The following is a 20620-nucleotide window of genomic DNA, read 5'->3' on the forward strand; positions in this document are numbered from 1 at the left end:
GGCGGGCTGTGCGCCCTCTGGGGCGTGGGCCGCGCTCGGGGCTGCCCACCCCTCGGCTCCGAGCCGGGGCGCTCAGGGAGGCAGCGACACCAGGCGCAGCCGACCCAGGTTTCGCCCGCCACCGCCGTGCGGCGCCTCGGCGGGTCGGGGCCGGGGGCGCGGTCGGGGCCGGGTGGGGCCCAGGTCGGCTCGCGGGTAGGCGGCCCCGCCCCCCACATCCGGGGGCCGGGGCCGGGCTGTGGGCTCGCCGCGCGCCGGTGAGTCAGGCCGGGTTTTCCCTCCGCCTTTGGGGCAGGCGATCGAGCGCCGCGGAGCGCGTCCCTCCCTCGCCAATCCGGCTCCGGCGCCGGCGCCCGCCCGCCCGGCCGCGTTTTCCCGGCGCCTGCCGCTCCGCCGCTCCGACCCGGCTGGCAGTCCCGGCCCGAGCCGGCGCTTTGCAGGAGGGTTCAAATCCGCTCGGGGGAGCTGCGACGCGCGAGGGCTGCGAAGCCGCGGGCCGGCGAGCGCGTCGCCAGCATGGTAAGTGGGGCGCGCGAGGGGCTGGGGACCCGGGCTGGACTCGGGGGGTGGGGAGGGGTGGGGCGGGTCGCCAAGGTCTTGTTTTCAGGCGTCCTTGGCAAAGCTGCTGCCCCGCTGGCCGAGGCTCCCGTCTGAGAGATGGGCGGGGGTGGCAAGGTGCGGCGTGCGCCCAGGTGTCCCCTGCTCCCGGTCACCGAGACACCGGATCGGGGACCAACCCTGATGCTCCGCTGGAGGGACAGGCGGCAGGCTACCTTGCTCTCCCCAACCCCTGCAAACGCGCTTTCCTGGGAGCAGCGCGCGGGACCCCTGCGCCACGGCTGGGTGGGGCAGGCGTCCTTGGCGCCGGCGTCTGACCTCGGCCTCCGCCCCCCTGCCCAGCCGCTCCCGGCAGGCCTCAGGGAGGGGCCAGGAGGAGACGCGCCTCCCACCCCGCCCCCCAGGTAGCTCCCGTAGCTCCCGCAGCTCCGGGGAGCCCTCGCCTTCACCCCTGCTTTCCTGAGACAAATTCCGTGGGGATGCAACCTCGTTTGCCCCTCTGACTTCCCCATGAGATGTCTCGCCTCCTCCCACACCTCCTTTATCCCCCAACCCCCTGCCGGTCCACCGGGCTGCAGCTGCGGGTCTGCGGGTAGGGGACATTCCTAGGTCTTGACCGCCAGAGCACCCGGTCCAGTCCCGGCCACAGCCTTTGGCCCAAGTGAGGGCTGGCCTGGGGCCAAGCCGAAATCAGGGCCCTGGCTGTATCCAGAAAGAGAACTGAGGCCCGTTGTCTCCTACTGGGCCCCCACCCCCGACCCCAACTACATAGGAAAAGATTGGGCCTGGCTGTCCTCCGGAGGGAGCGGACGCAGGAGGCCATCCTGGGCGCGGTTATCAGCCTCCTCCCAGGCAGGGCTTCTCTACGGGCTGGCAGCGTGTGGGTGTGCATGTGCGAGACTGTGAATGAATGCGGCCAGCCTGCTTCTGCCACCGCCTCTAGAGCTAGAGCTAGCATAGCGACTCGGAGTCCCCGAGGCAGGTTTCCTCTATTTCTTCCTGACCTGGGGGGCAGCAGGAGGGATTCCAGGCCTGGTGGACTGCAGTCCAGAGCAGCCTGGTTGCAGGTGTCCTTGGGAGGAACAGGCGTGGAGGGCCGGGTAGACATACATGCAATACATACACAGCAGTGTGTGCCCATGGAGGGGAACCCGTGACCCCTGGCTTAGGACAACCTGCTGAGGTAGAGAGGACCTTGCCCAGGGAGTTGAGATTCCTTCTCACTGTGGGATCTTGGACAACTCACCTCGCCTTCCTAGGCCTCAGTTTCCCGACCTGTAAAATGGAGTGAGGGTAATTACTGTCCTGTTTGCCCCCCACGAGGCTATTGTGGAGATGAAATGAGATAATGAAATAGAAGGGCTGAGAAAAAACTGTAGAGTGCGGTACAGCCGTGAGGCACTGTATGGTGATACTAAGCACCACTTCCGCAGGCTTTAGCCCCTGGTCTCTGCCGCAAGTGTCTGTCACAGAGGGGATGGGGTGGGCCAGCCTCTCTCAGCCCCTCTCTGGGCCCCCCTTGCCTTCTACCCCCCTCTTTTGGAGCTGGGACATTCCAGTCCCATTCCTTAGGGGCAGCTGCAGACACGCCCCTTAGCAGAGCTGATGCCCCAGCAGGTGGTGGGACCTTTCCCTGGGGCCAGAGCTCAGAAGGGGCTGACTGTAGCCAGGGCAGGCAGCACTCCTGCCCATGCGGGGACTGGAATGTCCCACCCCAGTGGAGAGGCATGGGATCAGAGAGGACTTCCAACCCTGCAGCCTGTGTGCTTTCACCCCTGCGGCTGAACATGACCTTAGGCGCCTTACTCCACTTTCGGAACTTCAGTTTCCTCTCGTGAAGTGGGGGATGACACAACTCATCTCCTGTGTGTCTTGTGAGGATGTGATAGTGCCCTTCGGTGTGACCCAAAAGGGCACCAACAGGCTCTGGGACGCCCCACTCAAAGAAAGCGTGTCCTCTCCTTTGCTTCCTGGCCAGGGCGGCTGTGTCTTCATCTCCACCAAGGATTGGTCCGAAAGAGATTTCTCTCTGTGTTCAGAGATTCCAGTGCTGCCCACTAATCTTGGCGACTGGAGAGGGGTCAGGGGACTGGTGGCGGGCAGCAGGAGTGAAGAGGCCTTACTGGGGCCAGCCAGGACCTGTGGAGAATGTGGCTTGAGTGTCCCAGCCCAAATCTAGCCAGCTGGGTGGTTGGGGGTTTGCCACTCCCAGGGCAGGGCAGCCCAGGCACTTGGCTTGTCCCCTACCCTTCCCTCCACGACCGGTGCAGGGGCCCCGGCTTTTTGCTCTGATGTTCCAGTGAGGCTGCAAGGCACTTGCTGTCCTCCCTCCCTCCTCCCCCACCAAATCCCCTCCAGCCTGCACAGCTGCCCTGCCCTGAGCAGGCAATCCCTGGGCTTCCAAGCAACAGGAAGGAAGGAATGTGTGTGTTGGGGGAGGGGGTGGAGGTAGGATGGACCCCTTTAGGAAGAGACTGTCCCCACTCTGTGACATAGGCGGGGAGGAGCGTCCTGAAAGCTGGGGGCCTCAGCCCTGCTGGGGGAGCTGATAATACAGTCAGAAAAGTCAGCCAGGAGGGGCACAGTGGGGATGGTGGGGGGCCTAAGGAGAGACAAAGGGAAGGGGCTGTCTGCCGCTCCTTCACTAGCCTGGGGCCTGGGAAGGACACTGGGTCTTCACGCCACTGGGCTGCTCCTGCTTTGTCAGTGTGTCCTGGAAGGTGCTCAGTGCCGTGGGTGACCTTGTGCACAGCTGTATGATTGTGTTTGCTGCTGGACGTGACTGTCCGCACCGTGTCCTCTAACATGGGCTCTCTGTGCTGCTGGGTGGGGCTGACATGTGGCACACTGTGGTGTGTGTGGTTGGACGCGCTGTTGCGGCCGGTGGCTGCCTCTAGCTCAGGGACTCTCCCTGGACCTGAGATGCCTCGTGGGGAACCTGGGGGGTCGGTTATCTCTGCTTGAGACAGGAAGTGAGCATCTGCCCACGGGAAGCTGAGGCGGTGTGCATTTGGGGTGAGCTGGGCGTATTTGGCACTGCTGCCAACGTCCCCGCCCCCAGGGCCACACAGGGCTTACCTTTCATAAGCCCTTTCCCCTCCATCTCTGACTGTCAGTAATCCTTTGAGGAAAGCCGGGCAGGCAGGGTCTTTCCCATTCATTTTTTTTCCCTTTTTTAAAATAAATAATAAATAGAGATGGGGTCTTGCTATGTTGCCAATGGTGGTTTCAAACTCCTGGGCTCAAGTGATCCTCCTGCCTCGGCCTCCCAAAGTGCTGGGATTACAGGTGTGAGCCACCATGCCTGGCCCATTCCCACTTCAGAGATGCAGAAACTGAGGCATGGCAAAAGGCAGAGCATTTGTGTCTGGGGTCCCCTGGAGAGAGTGAAGGCAGGCTGGAGAGCAGGTCTCTGCTGTCCCCTCCCCAAGAAGCAGCAACAGGAGCTGAGTGTGCTCGTGGACAAACCACATCTCTGGCTGGATGGGCTTGTCGTGGCAAGGAGGCATCAGATGAGGAGGCAGGATGCTTCCATTCTAATACTTTTGGCTGTAGGTGGTGACATCCTAGGTCCCCACTAGACATTGGGCAGCCATGACCAGCTATGACCTTGGGCAAGTCACTTCACCTTTCTGAGCCCCACTGACCTTTAAGAAGGGGCAATAGCTGGGCACAGTGTCATGCACCTGTGTTTCTAGCTACTCAGGAGGCTGAAGCGGGAAGATGGCTTGAGCCTAGGAGTTCGAGGCTGCAGTGAGCCATGGTTGCGCTACTGTAGTCCAGCCTGGGTGACAGAGTGAAGAGCAAGACCCTGTCTCACAAAAAAAAAAAAGGAGGGGACAATAACTCTGTCACAGGACTCAGCAGGACCCGTATGCTGGGCCGAGTCGCTGTAGGAACCCAGCCCCTGTGATTCCTTACCTGGATGCATCCCCTATGTGGCCTGCAACGTGTGTTCTCAGGGGCTGGGCTGGGTGGGGTGTGCAAACCCGGATTCGCCCCATCCTGGGTCTGGGGGTTGGTGGGGGGAGAGCTGAGGTCATTTTTGCACAGGGTGAGGTGAGGCTGTGGGGTTGGGGCAGGTCCCCCTCCCGGAGAGCTTTGTCTTCCACAAACACAAAACCTGGAAATGGTTGAGGAAGATGGAACCTCCTAACGGCCATTGTTCGGGGGCGGGAGTGGGTGCCCGGAAGCATGGGTGGCAGTAGGGGCCTCACAGCTGCAGCCGGCCTGCTGGGCTTCTGTTCGAGAATGGGAGCAGCTGCTCAGGGGTGGGAGGCAGAGAAGGTGGCATTCGTTCACTCGGCCAGACCTTTCTGCACGCCCACTCCATGCTGGGCACTGGGCTGTGCACAAGATCCCCAGGGGACTAGGTACCAGCCCTGCCTCCAGAGTGTGTGGCCCATCCCAGGTGGAAGGTGGTCCATCAGCCTAGTCTCTTGGTGATGTTTGTGTGCCTGGCTGAGCTCAGCTCCAGCCAGCCTGTTGACCCTGGCTGTGGCCCAGGCCCTGGACTGGGTGCTCTGTCATGTTATCCCACCCCATCCTCCCAGCATCCCAGTGATAAGTGTTATCGTCACCAGGGTATGTGTGCGGAAGTCCATGCTCACTGAGGTTAGTGGCTTGGCCGGGGTCACACGCCGATTGGTTCCGCCAGGGTTAGGATTTGGGACCCACCCTGCCGGGTGGTGGGCTTTGGAATAAGAGCATATGCAGGGGCTGGCGTGAGTCCAGCTGCCCCTTCCCTCCTCCACCCACCATTGCCCAGACGGGAACACCTGTCCCGGAAACTGTGGCCATTGTTCACGTCATCCTTCCTCCTTTTGGGCCCTTCCTGTTTGTATCCCTCCCACTGTAGCCCCCAAACCCCCCCCTCGCGATGCCAGATGTTTCCCTTGGGGAGCTTTGACCCTTTCAAGGAAGAGGGGCTGCAGGGGTTACCCCTCTCCCATGGGAAGGAGGGTCTCACTGGCCTTGGGTCTCTGTGCCTTCTCCCCACCCCACAGATTTGGTGGGGAACATGGCAGGAGGGTAAGCAAGGTCAGGTTCAGCCAAGGATTGAGTCTCTGTCTCCAGGTGAATGCAGTGGGTCTCGGTCATGCAAGCCCACTCCTGCCTCAGCCTCCCAAGTAGCTGGGACTACAGGCGCCCGCCACCACGCCCGGCTAATTTTTTGTATTTTTAGTAGAGACGGGGTTTCACTGTGTTAGCCAGGATGGTCTCCATTTCCTGACCTTGTGATCCGCCTGCCTTAGCCTCCCAAAGTGCTGGGATTACAGGTGTGAGCCACCTCGCCCGGCCAAGTTTGTCTTCTTTAGCCCTGTGCAGGCCCAGTGCTGGGAGGAGGGCTCCTGTCCTGCTGCTTCAAGGCCTATCCCCTCCTGGTACTTCTGAATCCCACACAGGCCCCTAGGTGGAGCTGGCCCTTCGGTGCATGGCTGGGGCACCACTGCTCTTCCTTAGACTCAGTCCAGCAAGGGACAGATAGGCAGGTGGCTTTGGGGCTTGTACTTCTTTCTCTTGCCAGTCTAGGGATCCTGTCTCGGGGTTCTCTCTTGGACCCACATCTGCCTTACCTGGGCCTGGGCCAGGTTGTGGGGAGCTACAGGGAGCAAGTGCCTTGTTTTCAGGCCCCAGGGAAGTTGGGCAGCCAGTGCTCACCTGCCCCTGATGGAGCCTCCCAATTCCCAGAAGCAGCTGCCTATACCCTGTTGAAACTTCATGGCCACAGCCCCAGGCCCTGCTGGCATTGCCATGGGCAGCGTGGGCAGCCTGTTGGAACGGCAGGACTTCTCCCCTGAAGAGCTGCGGGCGGCACTTGCCGGGTCTCGGGGCTCCCGCCAGCCCGATGGGCTCCTCCGGAAGGGCTTGGGCCAGCGTGAGTTCCTCAGCTACCTGCACCTTCCCAAGAAGGACGGCAAGAGCACCAAGAACACCAAGCGGGCCCCTCGGAATGAGCCTGCTGACTACGCCACCCTCTACTACCGGGAACATCCTCGTGTGGGTGACTTCAGCAAGACCTCGCTGCCAGAGCGGGGTCGCTTCGACAAGGTGCACCTTTGCCCGTGCCCCTTACAAGGTGTGGGGAGGGTACGGTCTCCTTGGAGACCCTGATGTTGGGATGGGGTGGGGACGGGGCATGCTGAGATATGAAAATCGTGCTATGGGCTGGCCTGAGGCTTGTTCACTGCCTTCTGGTGGCACGTGCCCCGTGGTCTCAAAGAGGATCCCTCAGGGGGTGTGGGAGTATCAGGAGGTAGAGCAGGCAGCTGCCCAGGTCTCACACCTGCCCTCTCTGCCCTCTCTTCCTGGCAGTGCCGCATTCGCCCCTCAGTGTTCAAGCCTACGGCGGGCAACGGGAAAGGCTTCCTGTCCATGCAAAGCCTGGCGTCCCACAAAGGCCAGAAGCTGTGGCGCAGCAATGGCAGCCTGCACACGCTGGCCTGTCACCCGCCCCTGAGCCCGGGGCCCCGGGCCAGCCAGGCCCGGGCACAGCTGCTGCACGCCCTCAGCCTAGATGAGGGCGGCCCTGAGCCCGAGCCCAGCCTGTCCGACTCCTCCAGTGGGGGTAGTTTTGGTCGCAGTCCTGGTACTGGCCCTAGCCCCTTCAGCTCCTCCCTTGGCCACCTTAACCACCTCGGGGGCTCCCTGGACCGGGCCTCTCGAGGACCCAAGGAGGCTGGGCCACCAGCTGTGCTGAGCTGCCTGCCCGAGCCACCACCCCCCTACGAGTTCTCCTGCTCCTCTGCCGAGGAGATGGGAGCCATGCTGCCCGAGACCTGTGAGGAGCTCAAGAGGGGCCTCGGCGATGAGGACGGCTCCAACCCCTTCACGCAGGTGAGGGAGCCCCTGCCCTGGAGTCCTGTTCGGTGCCTCAGCACTGGGGTACAGGCCAGAGAGAGGAGCCCCAGCCAGCTCACCCACGTGGCCGTGGACACAAGAGAGCAAGAAAGAGGGGGCTGGCTCGGCTTCCTTCCTCTGCATCCCAGGTGGTGGGGATGTCATGTCACTGGGGGTCCTTGCCTGGGAGTTGTGTGGGAAGGAAGGAGAGAGGCTCCCTGGGTGGGCCATGTGATGGGGACCCCTCACCCTGGAGGGCATCCCGGGTTAAAGCGCATGTGTGGCTGGGTCCTGCGGTGTAGGGGCACAGGATATGGTCAGTGGCTGGAGTATCAGGTGGAGCTCTGAGTCGCCTCTAGGGGGCAGGGCCACGGTGGATGCATCTCTTCCCCTTGACAGGTGCTGGAGGAGCGCCAGCGGCTGTGGCTGGCTGAGCTGAAGCGCCTGTATGTGGAGCGGCTGCACGAGGTGACCCAGAAGGCTGAGCGCAGCGAGCGCAACCTCCAGCTGCAGCTGTTCATGGCTCAGCAGGAGCAGCGGCGCCTGCGCAAGGAGCTGCGGGCTCAGCAGGGCCTGGCTCCAGAGCCTCGGGCCCCCGGCACCCTCCCAGAGGCTGACCCCAGTGCACGACCAGAGGAGGAAGCCCGGTGGGAGGTGAGAGATGACACAGGGCTCCGAGACTCTCCCATCTCCATTGCCGGTCCCTTTCTCTGCCTGCCCCCTCCCAAACCGGCTCCCCACACCCTACTTTGCTTGCGTCCTCCCCATCCCCCAGGTGTGCCAGAAGACAGCAGAGATTAGCCTCTTGAAGCAGCAGCTGCGTGAAGCCCAGGCGGAACTGGCCCAGAAGCTGGCGGAGATCTTCAGTCTGAAGACACAACTTCGGGGCAGCCGGGCCCAAGCCCAGGCTCAGGACGCAGAGCTGGTCCGGCTGCGCGAGGCTGTGCGCAGCCTGCAGGAGCAGGCCCCTCGGGAGGAAGCCCCAGGCAGCTGTGAGACTGATGACTGCAAGAGCAGGGGCCTGCTGGGGGAGGCAGGAGGCAGCGAGGCCAGAGACAGTGCTGAGCAGCTGCGGGCTGAGCTGCTGCAGGAGCGACTTCGGGGCCAGGAGCAGGCGCTGCGCTTTGAGCAGGAGCGGCGGACTTGGCAGGAGGAGAAGGAGCGCGTGCTGCGCTACCAGCGGGAGATCCAGGGAGGGTACATGGACATGTACCGCCGCAACCAGGCACTGGAGCAGGAACTGCGGGCACTGCGGGAGCCCCCCACACCCTGGAGTCCCCGGCTCGAGTCCTCCAAGATCTGAGGCCAGCAGAGCGAGCTGACAGCAGAAACACTGTCAGAAGGTGCCCTGAGACAGCCGGCTCAGCCTTCCCTTGCACTGGTTGGGGTGGAACCTGCAGAGGCCAGCCCAGGGCTGGGGAGGCGCAAGGAGAGGAGGGATCCAGCGGGGCCGTGGGCTGGGTAGGGTGCCTTGGCAGGAGCCAGAACAAGGCCCTCTTGGCAGAGGAGCACCTAGGCAGGGCCCAGCCCTGCTTCCTGGAGTGGATGTGGCCCAGAGAAGGAGGCTGGGGGATCACCAGCCCCAAGGTCCCGAAGGGCAGGTCAGAGGGAGGGAGGCTGGAGACCTGGGCTGGGGCCTTCCTCCAGGGAAGGAGGCTGGGGTGGGAACATTGGCCTCCCCCAGAATAAAACCATGTTTTCTACCAGAGGCTCAGAATACTCTGAGCCTGTGACCAGAGGATGATGGATGGTCGGGATTGAGGCTGTTGACCTGGGCAGTAGCTCCTCCCATGGCCAGTGGTCAGTGGTCAGTGGGAGGGTGTGCCCTGCATCTGTCTGCATGGCCACTGCAGGGCATGTGTGTTGGGAGCAGAGGAATCCTACTCCTTGCCTCAGCCCCGCACAGTTCCTTAGCTGCCGTGTGGGCTGAAATTCCTTTCTTTAGCACCAGTGGAGTTTTCAGAAGGAACAATACCAGGGAATGCCAAGAAAACAAAGGGCAAGTCAACCAAGGCATTTTGAGAACATGAAATGTCTTCTTGGTGGAAGGGCCCCAGGAGTATCCACAGATTCAGGCCATGCCCCTCCCGGCACCCACCTCCTGTTTCCCTCCCTCCCTCCATAGGAGTGGGGGGCCCTAGAAGTGCTCTGCCTCATTCCCCGTTCGTAGGAAGGTGCAGGGGAGGAGGTGGGCAAGCTTATGGGTTTCTCGGTAAAGAGCCTTTACCACAGCAAGGAATGGGAACATTTCCCCATCAGCAACCGGGCTCTGGGGCATTATTAAGTAGGGGTGAAATATGATTGATTTGCATTCTGGAAAGCTCTCCCAGGAGGAAGCATTCCCCACCCTGCCTTGCCTCTGTCCTGCGCTGGGCTCCAGGACGGTCAGTCCTCCCAGATCCCTGCTCTCAGCTGAGGCTGGTCCCTAAAACCCACACCTGCCTTTGGTCTGTCAGAGGCCTGGCTTGCCCTCTGGGCCTTTGCTCCCCCGCTGGGTGCCTGGCCTGGAACACAGGTTCAGTCTGGCTGTGTGAGTGGCGTCTCTCCCTTCCTTTGAGGGAAGCTCAGCTTCCTTACGCGCTCATCGTTGGACTGGCTGCCGTGCATTGCGTGCTTACTGTGCGCCAGGTGCTGTGCTGGGCCCTTGTGAGTGTGGGGGCACAGGCTGAATTAGATGAGCTCCTGCCCCAGGGGGCCCTGCACACTGATGTCAGCTCACCAGTCCCTTCCCTGACAGGGCAGCTCAGGGAACTTCTGAGAAGTTGTCTGCAGAGAGCCCCAGGTCACTCCGTTTGGCTACCCTGGCCGTGCCTGGCAGCCCCTCAGGCCCCGCAGGTGGGTCCTGGTTGTGAAGTGGAGTTAGTGCACATGGATGTCAGGGGACGGGTGTGAGGCATGAGCTGGGGGGCCCCCCTTTTCAGGGCAGAGAGGCGTGTGCACTGTCTGCTGTGGGGATGGTGTGCTTATGGCCATGTAAGTGGCAGGTGTGTATAAAGATGTGCTTGTGGGTAGTGGGTGTGTCCGAGGGGGTGTGTTTGGGAGCCTGGCCTCCAAAAGCCAGTGTCTGGGTTGGAGACAGTGCAGGCCCCTTCTTGGCCCCACCCTCTACCCCATTCCTTCCTGTCAGCCCCAGTCTGTCTTGGCACTGGCCAGGCTTGGGTGGAGCCTGTGTCCCAGACAGATCCCCTAGGCCTATCTGAGACCCATGCAGGCCCACACCTGAGCTCCTGTCTGCCTGAGGAGGGAAAGGGGGAGTGCCCAGGTCAGGCAGGCCAATCCTCTACACACCCCCTTGGTACCCATTCCCATTTCACAAACTTCTCCAAACCCCAAACGGAAATCTCTGGGACAATAGCTCCTCCAGAGGGCCCCTCAGAGCCAGGTGCTGGCCAGATGCCTCGATTACAGCCTCCATGGCCAGGGGCCCGTCAGGCCAGGTGCCCACACACCTGGTGCCAGGGCCCACCTCGGTATACCAGCTCTGCAGAACAGTTCCCCACCCAGCAATTAGGGAGCTGGGCTGGCCAGTACAGCCAGTGGGGAGTGGGTGGGAGGTACCAAAACTTGGCAGCTGTGCCAGAAACCAAAGCCAGGCCCAGATGTAGGGGGAGGGCACGAGAGCTGAACCTGAACCTGGGGCGTCTCGGAGCTGGATCCCTGTCAGCTCATCCAGGCTGGACAAACCAGTTCCTGGGTCCCCCAGCCGGCTGGGCGGCTCTGGAGCCAACCGACCACAGGTGTCACTGATCACAGGTGTCACTGTAGTGGCTACCACCTCAGGACAGCCCCTCCTTCCTGCTGGCAGGGCCTCAGCTTCCCAGCTGCCCTGGCTTAGCCTTCCCTGCAGCCCCTCCCCAGCAGGCTTGGTCAGGACAGCCAGCTCTGCAGAAGGTGGCTGCCTCCTGCTGCTGGGCTCCCTGCCTCTGGGGCCTCCAGTCCTTCACTCGGTGTCATCCCTTCCAGCAGCTCCCTGGGCCTCTTGGTCCATCCCTTCAGGCTTCTGACACACTAGTGGCCTCTAGTCACTGAGAGTCACTTCTTACCTTGGCAAGCCCTTGTAGCCCTCTGAGCCCTCATCCTGCAGGCAGAGCCCCTCAGTGCTCTGAGAAACCTTCCCTGAACTCACCGCCTCCCCTGCCTGGGCACTCCCTCCTCCCTGCGCCCACAGCCCCCATGCCAGTCTCCGTCAGCTCTTTCCGTGCTGCTGTAATTGTTGGTTTGCCTCTGTCTCCTTTGAGCTGTGGGCATTGCCAGGGTAGGGTGGTGTCTTTACCGCAACTCCAGAAGGCACTGGTGGGATGTGGAGTCAGGAGCAACCAGAGCCCCCCCATACTAGAATGGGTTTGAGCTTGGGGTGGGGGTGGATGGGGAAGACTTACTCTGAATGTTCATTCACCATCCGTGGGCACCAGGTCTGTGCCAAGCACAGGGACTCCAGGGGCAGCTGCCATTCGTTCCAGTGATGTATTTGGGGCCTTCTCAGGTGAGGAAGCCAAGGTGGCCAAGGCCCTTGGTCCCCTGCCCTGATAGGGCTTACCTGTGGGTGGGGGAGGGAGACCACACATGTCAGAGGTAGTGAAGGCCGCTCCAAATAGTGAGTGGGGCCAGGCAGGCGGAAAAGAGAACAGAAGAGAATCCAGAAGTGCTCAGACAGAACATGGGTCAGCAGAGCATGGAGCAGGCAGAGAAAGCCTATCTGGGAGGCTGGGTACATTTCTCTGAGAGTCAGGGGATGTAGGTGTTGAGGTTTCTGCAAAGAGGGTGCAGGCCCTGCAGTGACGGTTCAGATATTGATAACCCATCCCCCTTGGCAGGTGGGGGCTTAGGCATCCATAATGGATTCAGAAAAGATAAAGAATGATGCTTCTTGCAACAAAAAAGTGATTATGTCACAAGAGGAGAGGCTGGAGGGCCATGGGAGTTCCCAGCTGGCTCACTCATCCATCCAGGAGGTGGGTCTCATGGTTTCCTTTTGCTCTGGGCCTACTTAGAATTTTGGCAAATGCAGAGTTATATAACGAACGCGACAATGAAGATATAGTTCTGTCACCCCCCAGCATTCTCCTGGGGCCCTCTAGTCCACCCCTCGCCCCACCCCAGCCCCTGGCAACCACTGATCTGCTTTCACAATAACCGTATGGGGTTTTTTCTCTTTCCTTTTTTGTGAGCGGTGTTTAATTCCTTTGCTCTAATATGTAATATTAGAACATTACAAAGTAGCAAGAAAAATACGACATTGGTGTAAAAATAATCTACACCTCATGGAAAGAATGAAGAGCCAGAAATTCTATTCTGTAGAAAATCTTACACAATAAAGGACTTCAAAATAAGGGTAAGGAAGGATTCTTTAACAAGCGGTGCTGGGATAACTGGATAAAAATTTGGGAAAAAAGTCATACTATGTGCCGCCCCTGCATTTATTTTATTATTTTATTTTATTTTATTTATTTTTTTGAGATGGAGTCTCACTGTGTCGCCCAGGAGTGCAGTGGCGTGATCTCGGCTCACTGCAACCTCCGCCTCCCGGGTTCAAGCGATTCTCCTGTCTCAGCCTCCTGAGTAGCTGAGACTACCGGCGCCTGCCACCACGCCTGGCTAATTTTTTGTATTTTTAGTAGAGACGGGGTTTCACCATGTTAGCCAGGATGGTCTCCATCTCCTGACCTCGTGATCCACCCACCTCAGCCTCCCAAAGTGCTCGGATCATGGGCGTGAACCACTGTGCTTGGCCCACCCCTGCATTTATTGAGTTAAATTTTTAAAATCCTATCCTAGGAAATTGGTGTTGGGGCTCAGAAAATGATACCCCAAAGTACGGAGCTGTGGGAGGCTGAATGCTTTGAACTAAAGTCTCTGACCGTCGCTCACTCCTCTTCCAAAACCCTCCTGAAGCGCAGGGAGGGGCTTCTCTGAAGTTCCGTTTTGTTTCTAAGGGAAGTTCCTGCAGAAGGAATGCCATTGTCTTGGGCCCCTTCCGTAGCATCTCATAAAACATGGACGATTAACTCACAGGAAAGGATACTGAAGGTGATACCATCTCTTCTGAGGACTGGGCTACTTGAGAGGTTTTATCTGCATGACAAGACAGCCTTTGTTTGCCATGCATTCCCTCCCCTCCACCTCCTAGCATCTGCCGCCACCTCCTCCCAGAAACCTCAGGCCCCAGTTTTTGGAGCTCAAATGCTATTTAGACTTCATCAATCTGGCCCTTACTAGAGTCTCACATTTTGTGGGAGTCCTGTGCATGTATGTAATAAATTTGCATGCTTTTTCTCCTATTAATCTGTCTACTGTCAGTTTTATTCCAGAGACTCAAATTACTGAAGCTTCGGAGAATACAGGGAATGTTTAAAACTTCTATGCTGGCAAAAAGTTAATTTGATTATTACTGAATTAATGGGAGAATTGATTGCTTTGAAGGAATCCTCCCCATTCCTAACAAAAAACAAAAACACAATCCCTATGGGGAAAGACGGACAAAATCAACTATTTAATACAACTTGATGCACACTTGAAAATAATACCAAGATGCAAGGATGGCCACATACTGGGGGAGAACCTCAACTTTGCTCACATCCTTCTTGGCTGTGAGGCAGGCCAAGGCTCCCGGAGAGGAAGTGGGGAAGCCTGGGGCATTTGCCAAAGCTTGTGAGGTCAGGTTGGCTGGGAGGCGGCTTGGGCCCCTTGGCCCCAGGCAAGGTTCAATCAACTCTCCACCCCTATGGCTTCCGTTTGGGCCAGGGCCACCCAGGCTCCTCATGCTTGGGCAGGCATCTCTGGGATCCGCCCTCCCGACGCCCCCGCGGGCACACAGTCCTGCTGTGGGCCTTCTCCCCTGCTATGTATCATGAGGTTTTTGAGCCGCAGTTTCCTTATGTATACGTGGAGGACACTGGCTTCTTGAGTATCTCTGAGTACCTCCTGTGTGCAAAGCATATGGTGTTGGTGATAAGGCAGTGATGAAGACAAAACTTGGGCCCAGTGGAGTTTTTTTTGTTGTTTTTGTTTTGTTTTGAGACAGGGTCTCACTCTGTCGCCCAGGCTGGAGTGCAGTGGCGCAATCTTGGCTCACTGCAACCTCCGCCTCCCAGGCTCAAGGGATTCTCCTGCCTCAGCCTCCGAAGTAGCTGGGATTACAGGTGCCTGCCACTATGCCTGGCTAATTTTTTTTTTTTTTTTTTGTATTTTTAGTAGAGACGGGGTTTCACCATGTTGGCCAGGCTGGTCTTGAATTCCTGACCTCAAATGATCCACCCACCTTGGCCTCCCAAAGTACTGGGATTACAGGCATGAGCCACCGCACCTGGCCCATGTTTATTGTTTTTGAGACAGGGTCTCTCACACTCTTATCCAGGCTGGAGTAGTGGCGCGATCACTGCTCACTGCAGCCTCGACCTCCTAGGCAGCCTCCCATCTCAGCCTCCCAAGTAGCTGGGACTACAGACGTGCACCACCATACCCGGCTAATTTTTGTATTATTTGTACAGGCAGGGTCTCCCTATGTTGTCCAGACTGGTCTAGAACTCCTAGGCACAAGCATTCCTCCCTCCTCAGCCTCCTAAAGTGCTGGGATTACAGGCGTGAGCCACCATGCCTGGCCCCAAAGAGGGTGATGGGAGTAGGGGCCAGAAGACAGAATGAACAAATAAACACACAAGATAACTTCAAGTCAAGTGCTATAAAGAAAACAGGTCGGCCGGGCGCGGTGGCTCACGCCTGTAGTCCCAGCACTTTGGGAGGCCGAAGCGGGCAGATCACGAGGTCAGGAGTTCAAGACCAGCCTGGCCAGCATGGTGAAACCCCCGTCTCTACTAACAATACAAAAAATTAGCTGGGCATGGTGGCAGGCGCCTGTATTCCCAGCTACTCAGGAGGCTGAGGCAGGAGAATTGCTTGAACCCGGCAGGCGGAGGTTGCAGTGAGCCAAGATTATGCCACTGTACTCCAGCCTGGGTGACAGAGCAAGACTCCATCTCAAAAAAAAAAAAAAGAAGAAAACAGGGCAAGGCACGGTGGCTCACTCCTGTAATCCCAGTACTTCCAAAGGCTGAGAGGGGAGGATCTTGAGGCCAAGAGTTCGCAACCAGCTTGGGCAACATAGGGAGACCACCTCTCTGTTTGGGGGAACAAAAAAAGTAAGATATGCAAAGGGGAGGAGGGGGAGGCATGGGGAGTCATGGAGGATTCAAGGGGAGGATGGCCTGGAATGAGGCCCAACCAAAAAGGGAGCAGAAGTCGGCAACACAGAGACCTAGCTTTTTCTCCAGAGCTGTTCCTAATCCCAGCTGAGGCCTGAGTAGTAGTGGGGACTTCTCTACTCTTTCCCTCCAGAGCAGAGGGTCTGGGATAGAAAATTCAATCTGGGGCCGGGTGCAGTGGAGCATGCCTGTAATCTCAGGTACTCATGGGGCTGAGGCAGGAGAATCGCTCGAAGCTTGGGAGGTGGAGGTCGCAGTGAGCCGAGATCACACCACTGCACTCCAGCCTGGGCAACAGAGCAAGACTTCATCTCAAAAAAAGAAAAAAGAAAAGATTCAGTCTGGACCTGGGTTTGGGGTCAGTGCCTGTTCTCTCCTCCTTCCTAACCCTCACCCTTCCTCCTTAGGGCAGATGGGCAGCTCCCATCTTCTCCCCTTCCCCCTTCCCCAGGACAGCGACCAACACATGGTGGCAGGGTAGGGCTGGACCCCCTCCTCCGCAGAACCGAATTCTGTTGAATACCCAGTGGGCAGATTAAGTTCGGGCTAAGGGGACCAGCAAGGCTGAGTCGGGAAAAAGAAGTTTTGTTTTCTTTTTTTTTGAGACGGAGTCTCGCTCTGTCGCCCAGGCTGGAGTGCAATGGCACGATCTCGGCTCACTGCAACCTCCACCTCTTGGGTTCAAAGGATTCTCCTGCCTCAGTCTCCCGAGTAGCTGGGACCATGGGACTACAGGCGTCCGCCACCATTCCTGGCCAATTTTTGTATTTTTAGTACAGACGGGGTTTCACCATATTGGCCAGGCTGGTCTCGAACTCCTGACCTTATGTTCTGCCCGCCTCAGCCTCCCAAAGTGCTGGGATTACAGGCATGAGCCGCCTGGGCAGGGGTTTTCTATTTTTTTTTTTTTTCTTTCTTTTTTTTTTTTTTTTGAGACGGAGTCTTGCTCTGTCGCCCAGGCTGGAGCGCAGTGGCGGCATCTCGGCTCACTCCGAGCGCTGCCTCCCGGGTTCACGCCATTCTCCTGCCTCAGCCTCCCGAGTAGCTGGGACTACAAGCGCCCGCCACCACGCCCGGCTAATTTTTTGTATTTTTAGTAGAGACAGGGTTTCACCGTGTTAGCCAGGATGGTCTCGATCTCCTGACCTCGTGATCCGCCCGCCTCGGCCTCCCAAAGTGCTGGGATTACAGGCGTGAGCCACTGCGCCCGGCCTGGAGTTTTCTTTTTTTTAAGCATCACTTGATATTTCAAGAGCTCTCAGTTCTCCTGAGATTTCTAGGCTCTGTCCAGGATCCCTAAACCTGTGCACAGTCCTACTTGAAGTTTCCAATCTTTCTTTTCTCATTAACCAAAACTAGAGGGAGGAAAAAGCCCATCATTTTCCCTGGACAGCAGCGCCTACTGGGAGTTTCACACGCATTAACATGCAAACGACAGGCAAACTCCTAGTCATCCTTCCAAAGACCCCGCTCCAAAGCCCGGCTGAACCCAGTGCGCACCTAGCCCAGCCGCTGCCCCTCACGGCCCCCGCGCCGCCCTCACTGAGCAGGGCGGGCAGCGCTGTAGGCGTAACCACTTGGGGCTTGGGGCTTCTGACCCGGGAGTCGGGCGCTGGGTTGAGTGCGAGGCCGACGCCTCCTCTGCCGGGTGGGGAACCCGCCTGCCGGCGAGGACCGGTCGCGGCCAGGGGCTTCCGCCGACTGGGAGGCCCGGGACCCGGCCGAAGGGACTCGGAACCTGGAGGCGACCAGGCGCGACCCCCCAGAGGATTACAGGCGCTGCTGTTCTGGCCGCCGCCCGGTTCCCGCGGGCGACTCCACTCGGCACGCGCGGCGGGGAGGCTCGGCGGCCAGGCGCAAAGCCGCGTGGGACGGCCACCCCTCCACAAAACCGCCAATGGGCGGGCCCGGGCCGCCGATCGCCCGCCGCGGCTTCCGGTTCCGATGACAGCGGCGCCGGAAGCCGGGGCCGGGGCTGCGGGGCTAGGTGAGAGCGTGCGGGCTTGGGAGCCGGCAGGTGCGGGCCGAGGGCGGGCACAGCGGCCGGCGGAGCTGAGGCGCGCGGCGGGGAAAGCTCGGCCGGCCTCCCGGGCCCCAGCCTTCTCCAGAACCCCTGCTACCCACGACAAAGCCCAGAACAATCTGCCCTTGGGCTTGTTCTCTTCGCAGTTGTCGGCCCTGGGCCGGGAGCTGGAGTCCCAGACTCATAGGTCCCGGCCCAGCCCCCAAAGAGCCGCCTCAGCCAGGGGAGTTGCTCGGACTCAAACGTCCCGTCCTCGTGCGCCCGCGCTGGGGCGGAAGTGAGCAGGTGCGCACCGGGCTCGGTAGGGCTTTGGAGCAGGGTCTTTGGAAGGATGACTAGGAGTTTGCCTGTCGTTTGCATGTTAATGCGGGTGAAACTCCCAGTAGGCGCTGCTGTCCAGGGAAAATGATGGGCTTTTTCCTCCCTCCAGTTTTGGTTAATGAGAAGAGAAAGATTAGAAACTTCAAGTAGGACCGTGTAGTAAAGAAAATGGAAGAGGGCGATATGACAGGGTAACTGGTGTGAGGGTGGGGCAGAGGGGTCAGCATTAGATACTGTGGTCTAGCAGAGCATCTCTGAAGACGTGACATTTGCGTTGAGACCCAAATTAGGAGGCAGGCATAGGAAGATGGGGGAAGAGAGTGGTCCAGGCAGGGGGAACAGCCAGTGCGAAGGCCCTGGGGCAGAAATCAACTGAGAGTATAGTGAAGGAACAGAAAGAAAGCTAGTGTGGCTGGAGTATGGTAAGAAAGGGAAAGAGTGGTAGGGGATGAGGTCGGAGAGTTGGGGTTTGCTCACATAGAGTCTAGGTCATAGAAAAGAATGTGGAGTTTTTTCCAAGTACAGTGGAAATCTTTTGGTTTTAAGCAGAGGAGTGACATGTAGAGTAGAGAGTGGATGGAGGTCGCGGCTGCAAAAGCGTAAGAATTGGCTGGGCACGGTGGTTCACGCCCGTGATTCCAGCACTGTGGGAGGCTGAGGCTGGCAGATGGCTTGAGCTCAGCACTTCAAGACCAACCTGGCCAACATGGTGAAACCCTGTCTCTCCAAAAAATTAGGCTGGGCGCAGTGGCTCACGCTTGTAATCCCAGCACTTTGGGAGGCCAGGGCGGGAGGATCACTTGAGGCCAGGAGTTCAAGACCAGCCTGGCGAACATGGTGAAACCCCGTCTCTACTAAAAATACAAAATTTAGCCGGGCGTGGTGGGTAGGTGCCTGTAATTCCAGCTACTTGGGAGGCTGGGGCAGGAGAATCGCTTGAAACTGGGAAGCAAAGGTTGCAATGAGCCAAGATCATGCCACTGTACTCCAGCCTGGGCAACAGAGTGAGACTCCGTCTCAAAAACAAACAACAAAAAAATTAGCCAGGTGTGGTGGGGAGAGAGGGGAAGAATAGGGACAAAAGGGAATACATAAATAAATACAAAGGAGAAAAGGCCCCGCATGGACCACTTAAATGTGTCATGAACTCAGGAGTGTTCATGAGGGGACTACATGGTGCACCTGTGTAGTCCCAGCTTCTTGGGGTGGGGGGCTGAGGTGGGAGGATCACTTGAGCCCAGGAGGTCGAGGCTGCAGTGAGCCCTGATTGTACCACAGCACTCTGGCCTGGGCAACAGATTGAGACCCTGTCTCTCTCTCTTTCTTTTTTTTTTTTTTAATTTTTAAGCAACCCTATTAACTGAAGAGACCCTGCCTCACAAAAAAAAAAAAAAAAGTGCGTTAAGAATTGGATCAATGGAGGTTGTCTAATCTTTGTCAGGCAAAAGGGACCTTTATGATTTGCTCAAACTTCCTTTCTCCTTGCACAGGAGCCCCTTGTTTCAGGATGCTAAATACTCCAGGATAAACCTCCATACATGCCATCCTGGAGATTTTAATATTTACTCATGTCTCTTTCTACCCACTCCTACGCGTTTGAGCTCAGGCTGTCTAGGGCAAGGTTAGGAAATGGATGTGTCATTTAATCAGCAAATGTGGTTTTGTTTTTTTTTTTTGAGACGGAGTTTTTGCTCTTGTCGCCCAGGCTAGAGTGCAATGGCGTGGTCTTGGCTCACTGCAACCTCCACCTCCTAGGTTCAAGCGATTGTCCTGCCTCAGCCTCCCGAGTAGCTGGGATTGCAGGCACCCACCACCACGCCTGGGTAATTTTTGTATTTTTAGTAGAGACGAGGTTTCACCATGTTGGTCAGGCAGGTCTCAAACTCTTGACCTCAGGTGAGCCACCCGCCTCAGCCTCCCAAAATGCTGGGATTACAGGCGTGAGCCACTGCGCCCAGCCAATCAACAAATTTTTTTTTTTGGAGACGGAGTCTTGCACTGTCTCCCAGGCCGGAGGGCAGTGGCACGATCTCGGCTCACTGCAAGCTCCGCCTCCCGGGTTCACACCATTCTCCTGCCCCAGTCTCCCGAGTAGCTGGGACTACAGGCGCCCGCCACCACGCCCGGCTAATTTTTTGTATTTTTTCACTAGAGACAGGGTTTCACCATGTTAGCCAGGATGGTCTTGATCTCCTGACCTCATGATCCACTCGCCTCGGCCTCCCAAAGTGTTGGGATTACAGGTGTGAGCCACCGCGCCCAGCCCCAATCAACAAATGTTTACTGAGCATCTACCATGGACCAGGCCCTAGTCTGGGCACTGAGGGGGAGAAAAGACAAGACTACATTCCAGCCATTGAGCAGCTCACAGACCAATGGAGGAGGCCGACGTGGACAGGCTGTTACTGTGCTGCAGTAGTTGAGGACTCAGATGGGTGTGGTATGGCCACTCTTGCCAGGTTATGAAGCAGAAAAAGAGGCAGGGAGATTTCACTGAGGGCTCAAGGGGAGGTGATAATTTAACTACAGCTTACGTACTCTATACAAAGAAGTGCAGAGAGCACTCTAAACATGGGAACAACTTGTGCAAAGGAAGCAAATACGTAATTGCAAAGGGTTTATATGTCAACATGGTAGTGTTGGGCAAAAGGTAACAGGATCTGGTGTGTGTTTTGGAGGG

The 20620-nt window shown here is 58.1% G+C and overlaps 2 protein-coding genes across 5 annotated transcripts in view; both read left to right on the top strand.

The window, feature by feature from the left end:
• Positions 1–286: 286 nt before the first annotated feature.
• N4BP3 (NEDD4 binding protein 3) lies at positions 287–13665 on the top strand. Of its 3 annotated transcripts, none has more exons than XM_032158788.2 (5): positions 287–519; positions 6250–6609; positions 6874–7395; positions 7798–8052; positions 8174–13665. In XM_032158788.2, the coding sequence occupies exons 2-5, from the start codon at positions 6280–6282 to the stop codon at positions 8699–8701; spliced, it is 1635 nt and encodes a 544-aa protein (XP_032014679.1). In that variant the 5' UTR covers positions 287–519; positions 6250–6279; the 3' UTR covers positions 8702–13665. The 3 variants fall into 3 exon arrangements, with proteins under 3 accessions (XP_032014679.1, XP_032014680.1, XP_032014681.1); XM_032158789.2 differs by having other exon boundaries at positions 6253–6609; XM_032158790.2 differs by having other exon boundaries at positions 6290–6609.
• Positions 13666–17542: 3877 nt separating this feature from the next.
• RMND5B (required for meiotic nuclear division 5 homolog B) overlaps positions 17543–20620 on the top strand; it is an 18568-nt gene continuing 15490 nt past the window's right edge. Inside the window, exons 1-2 of one of the 2 annotated variants that reach the window (XM_032158794.2) lie at positions 17543–17583; positions 17766–17904. The gene's annotated coding sequence lies outside the window, so the exon portion shown is untranslated. The remainder of the gene's footprint in view (positions 17584–17765; positions 17905–20620) is intronic. The other variant, XM_032158795.2, reaches the window with a different exon arrangement.

Source organism: Hylobates moloch, unplaced genomic scaffold (assembly GCF_009828535.3).
Source record: "Hylobates moloch isolate HMO894 unplaced genomic scaffold, HMol_V3 SCAFFOLD_6, whole genome shotgun sequence".
Classification (NCBI taxonomy): Eukaryota; Metazoa; Chordata; class Mammalia; order Primates; family Hylobatidae; genus Hylobates; species Hylobates moloch.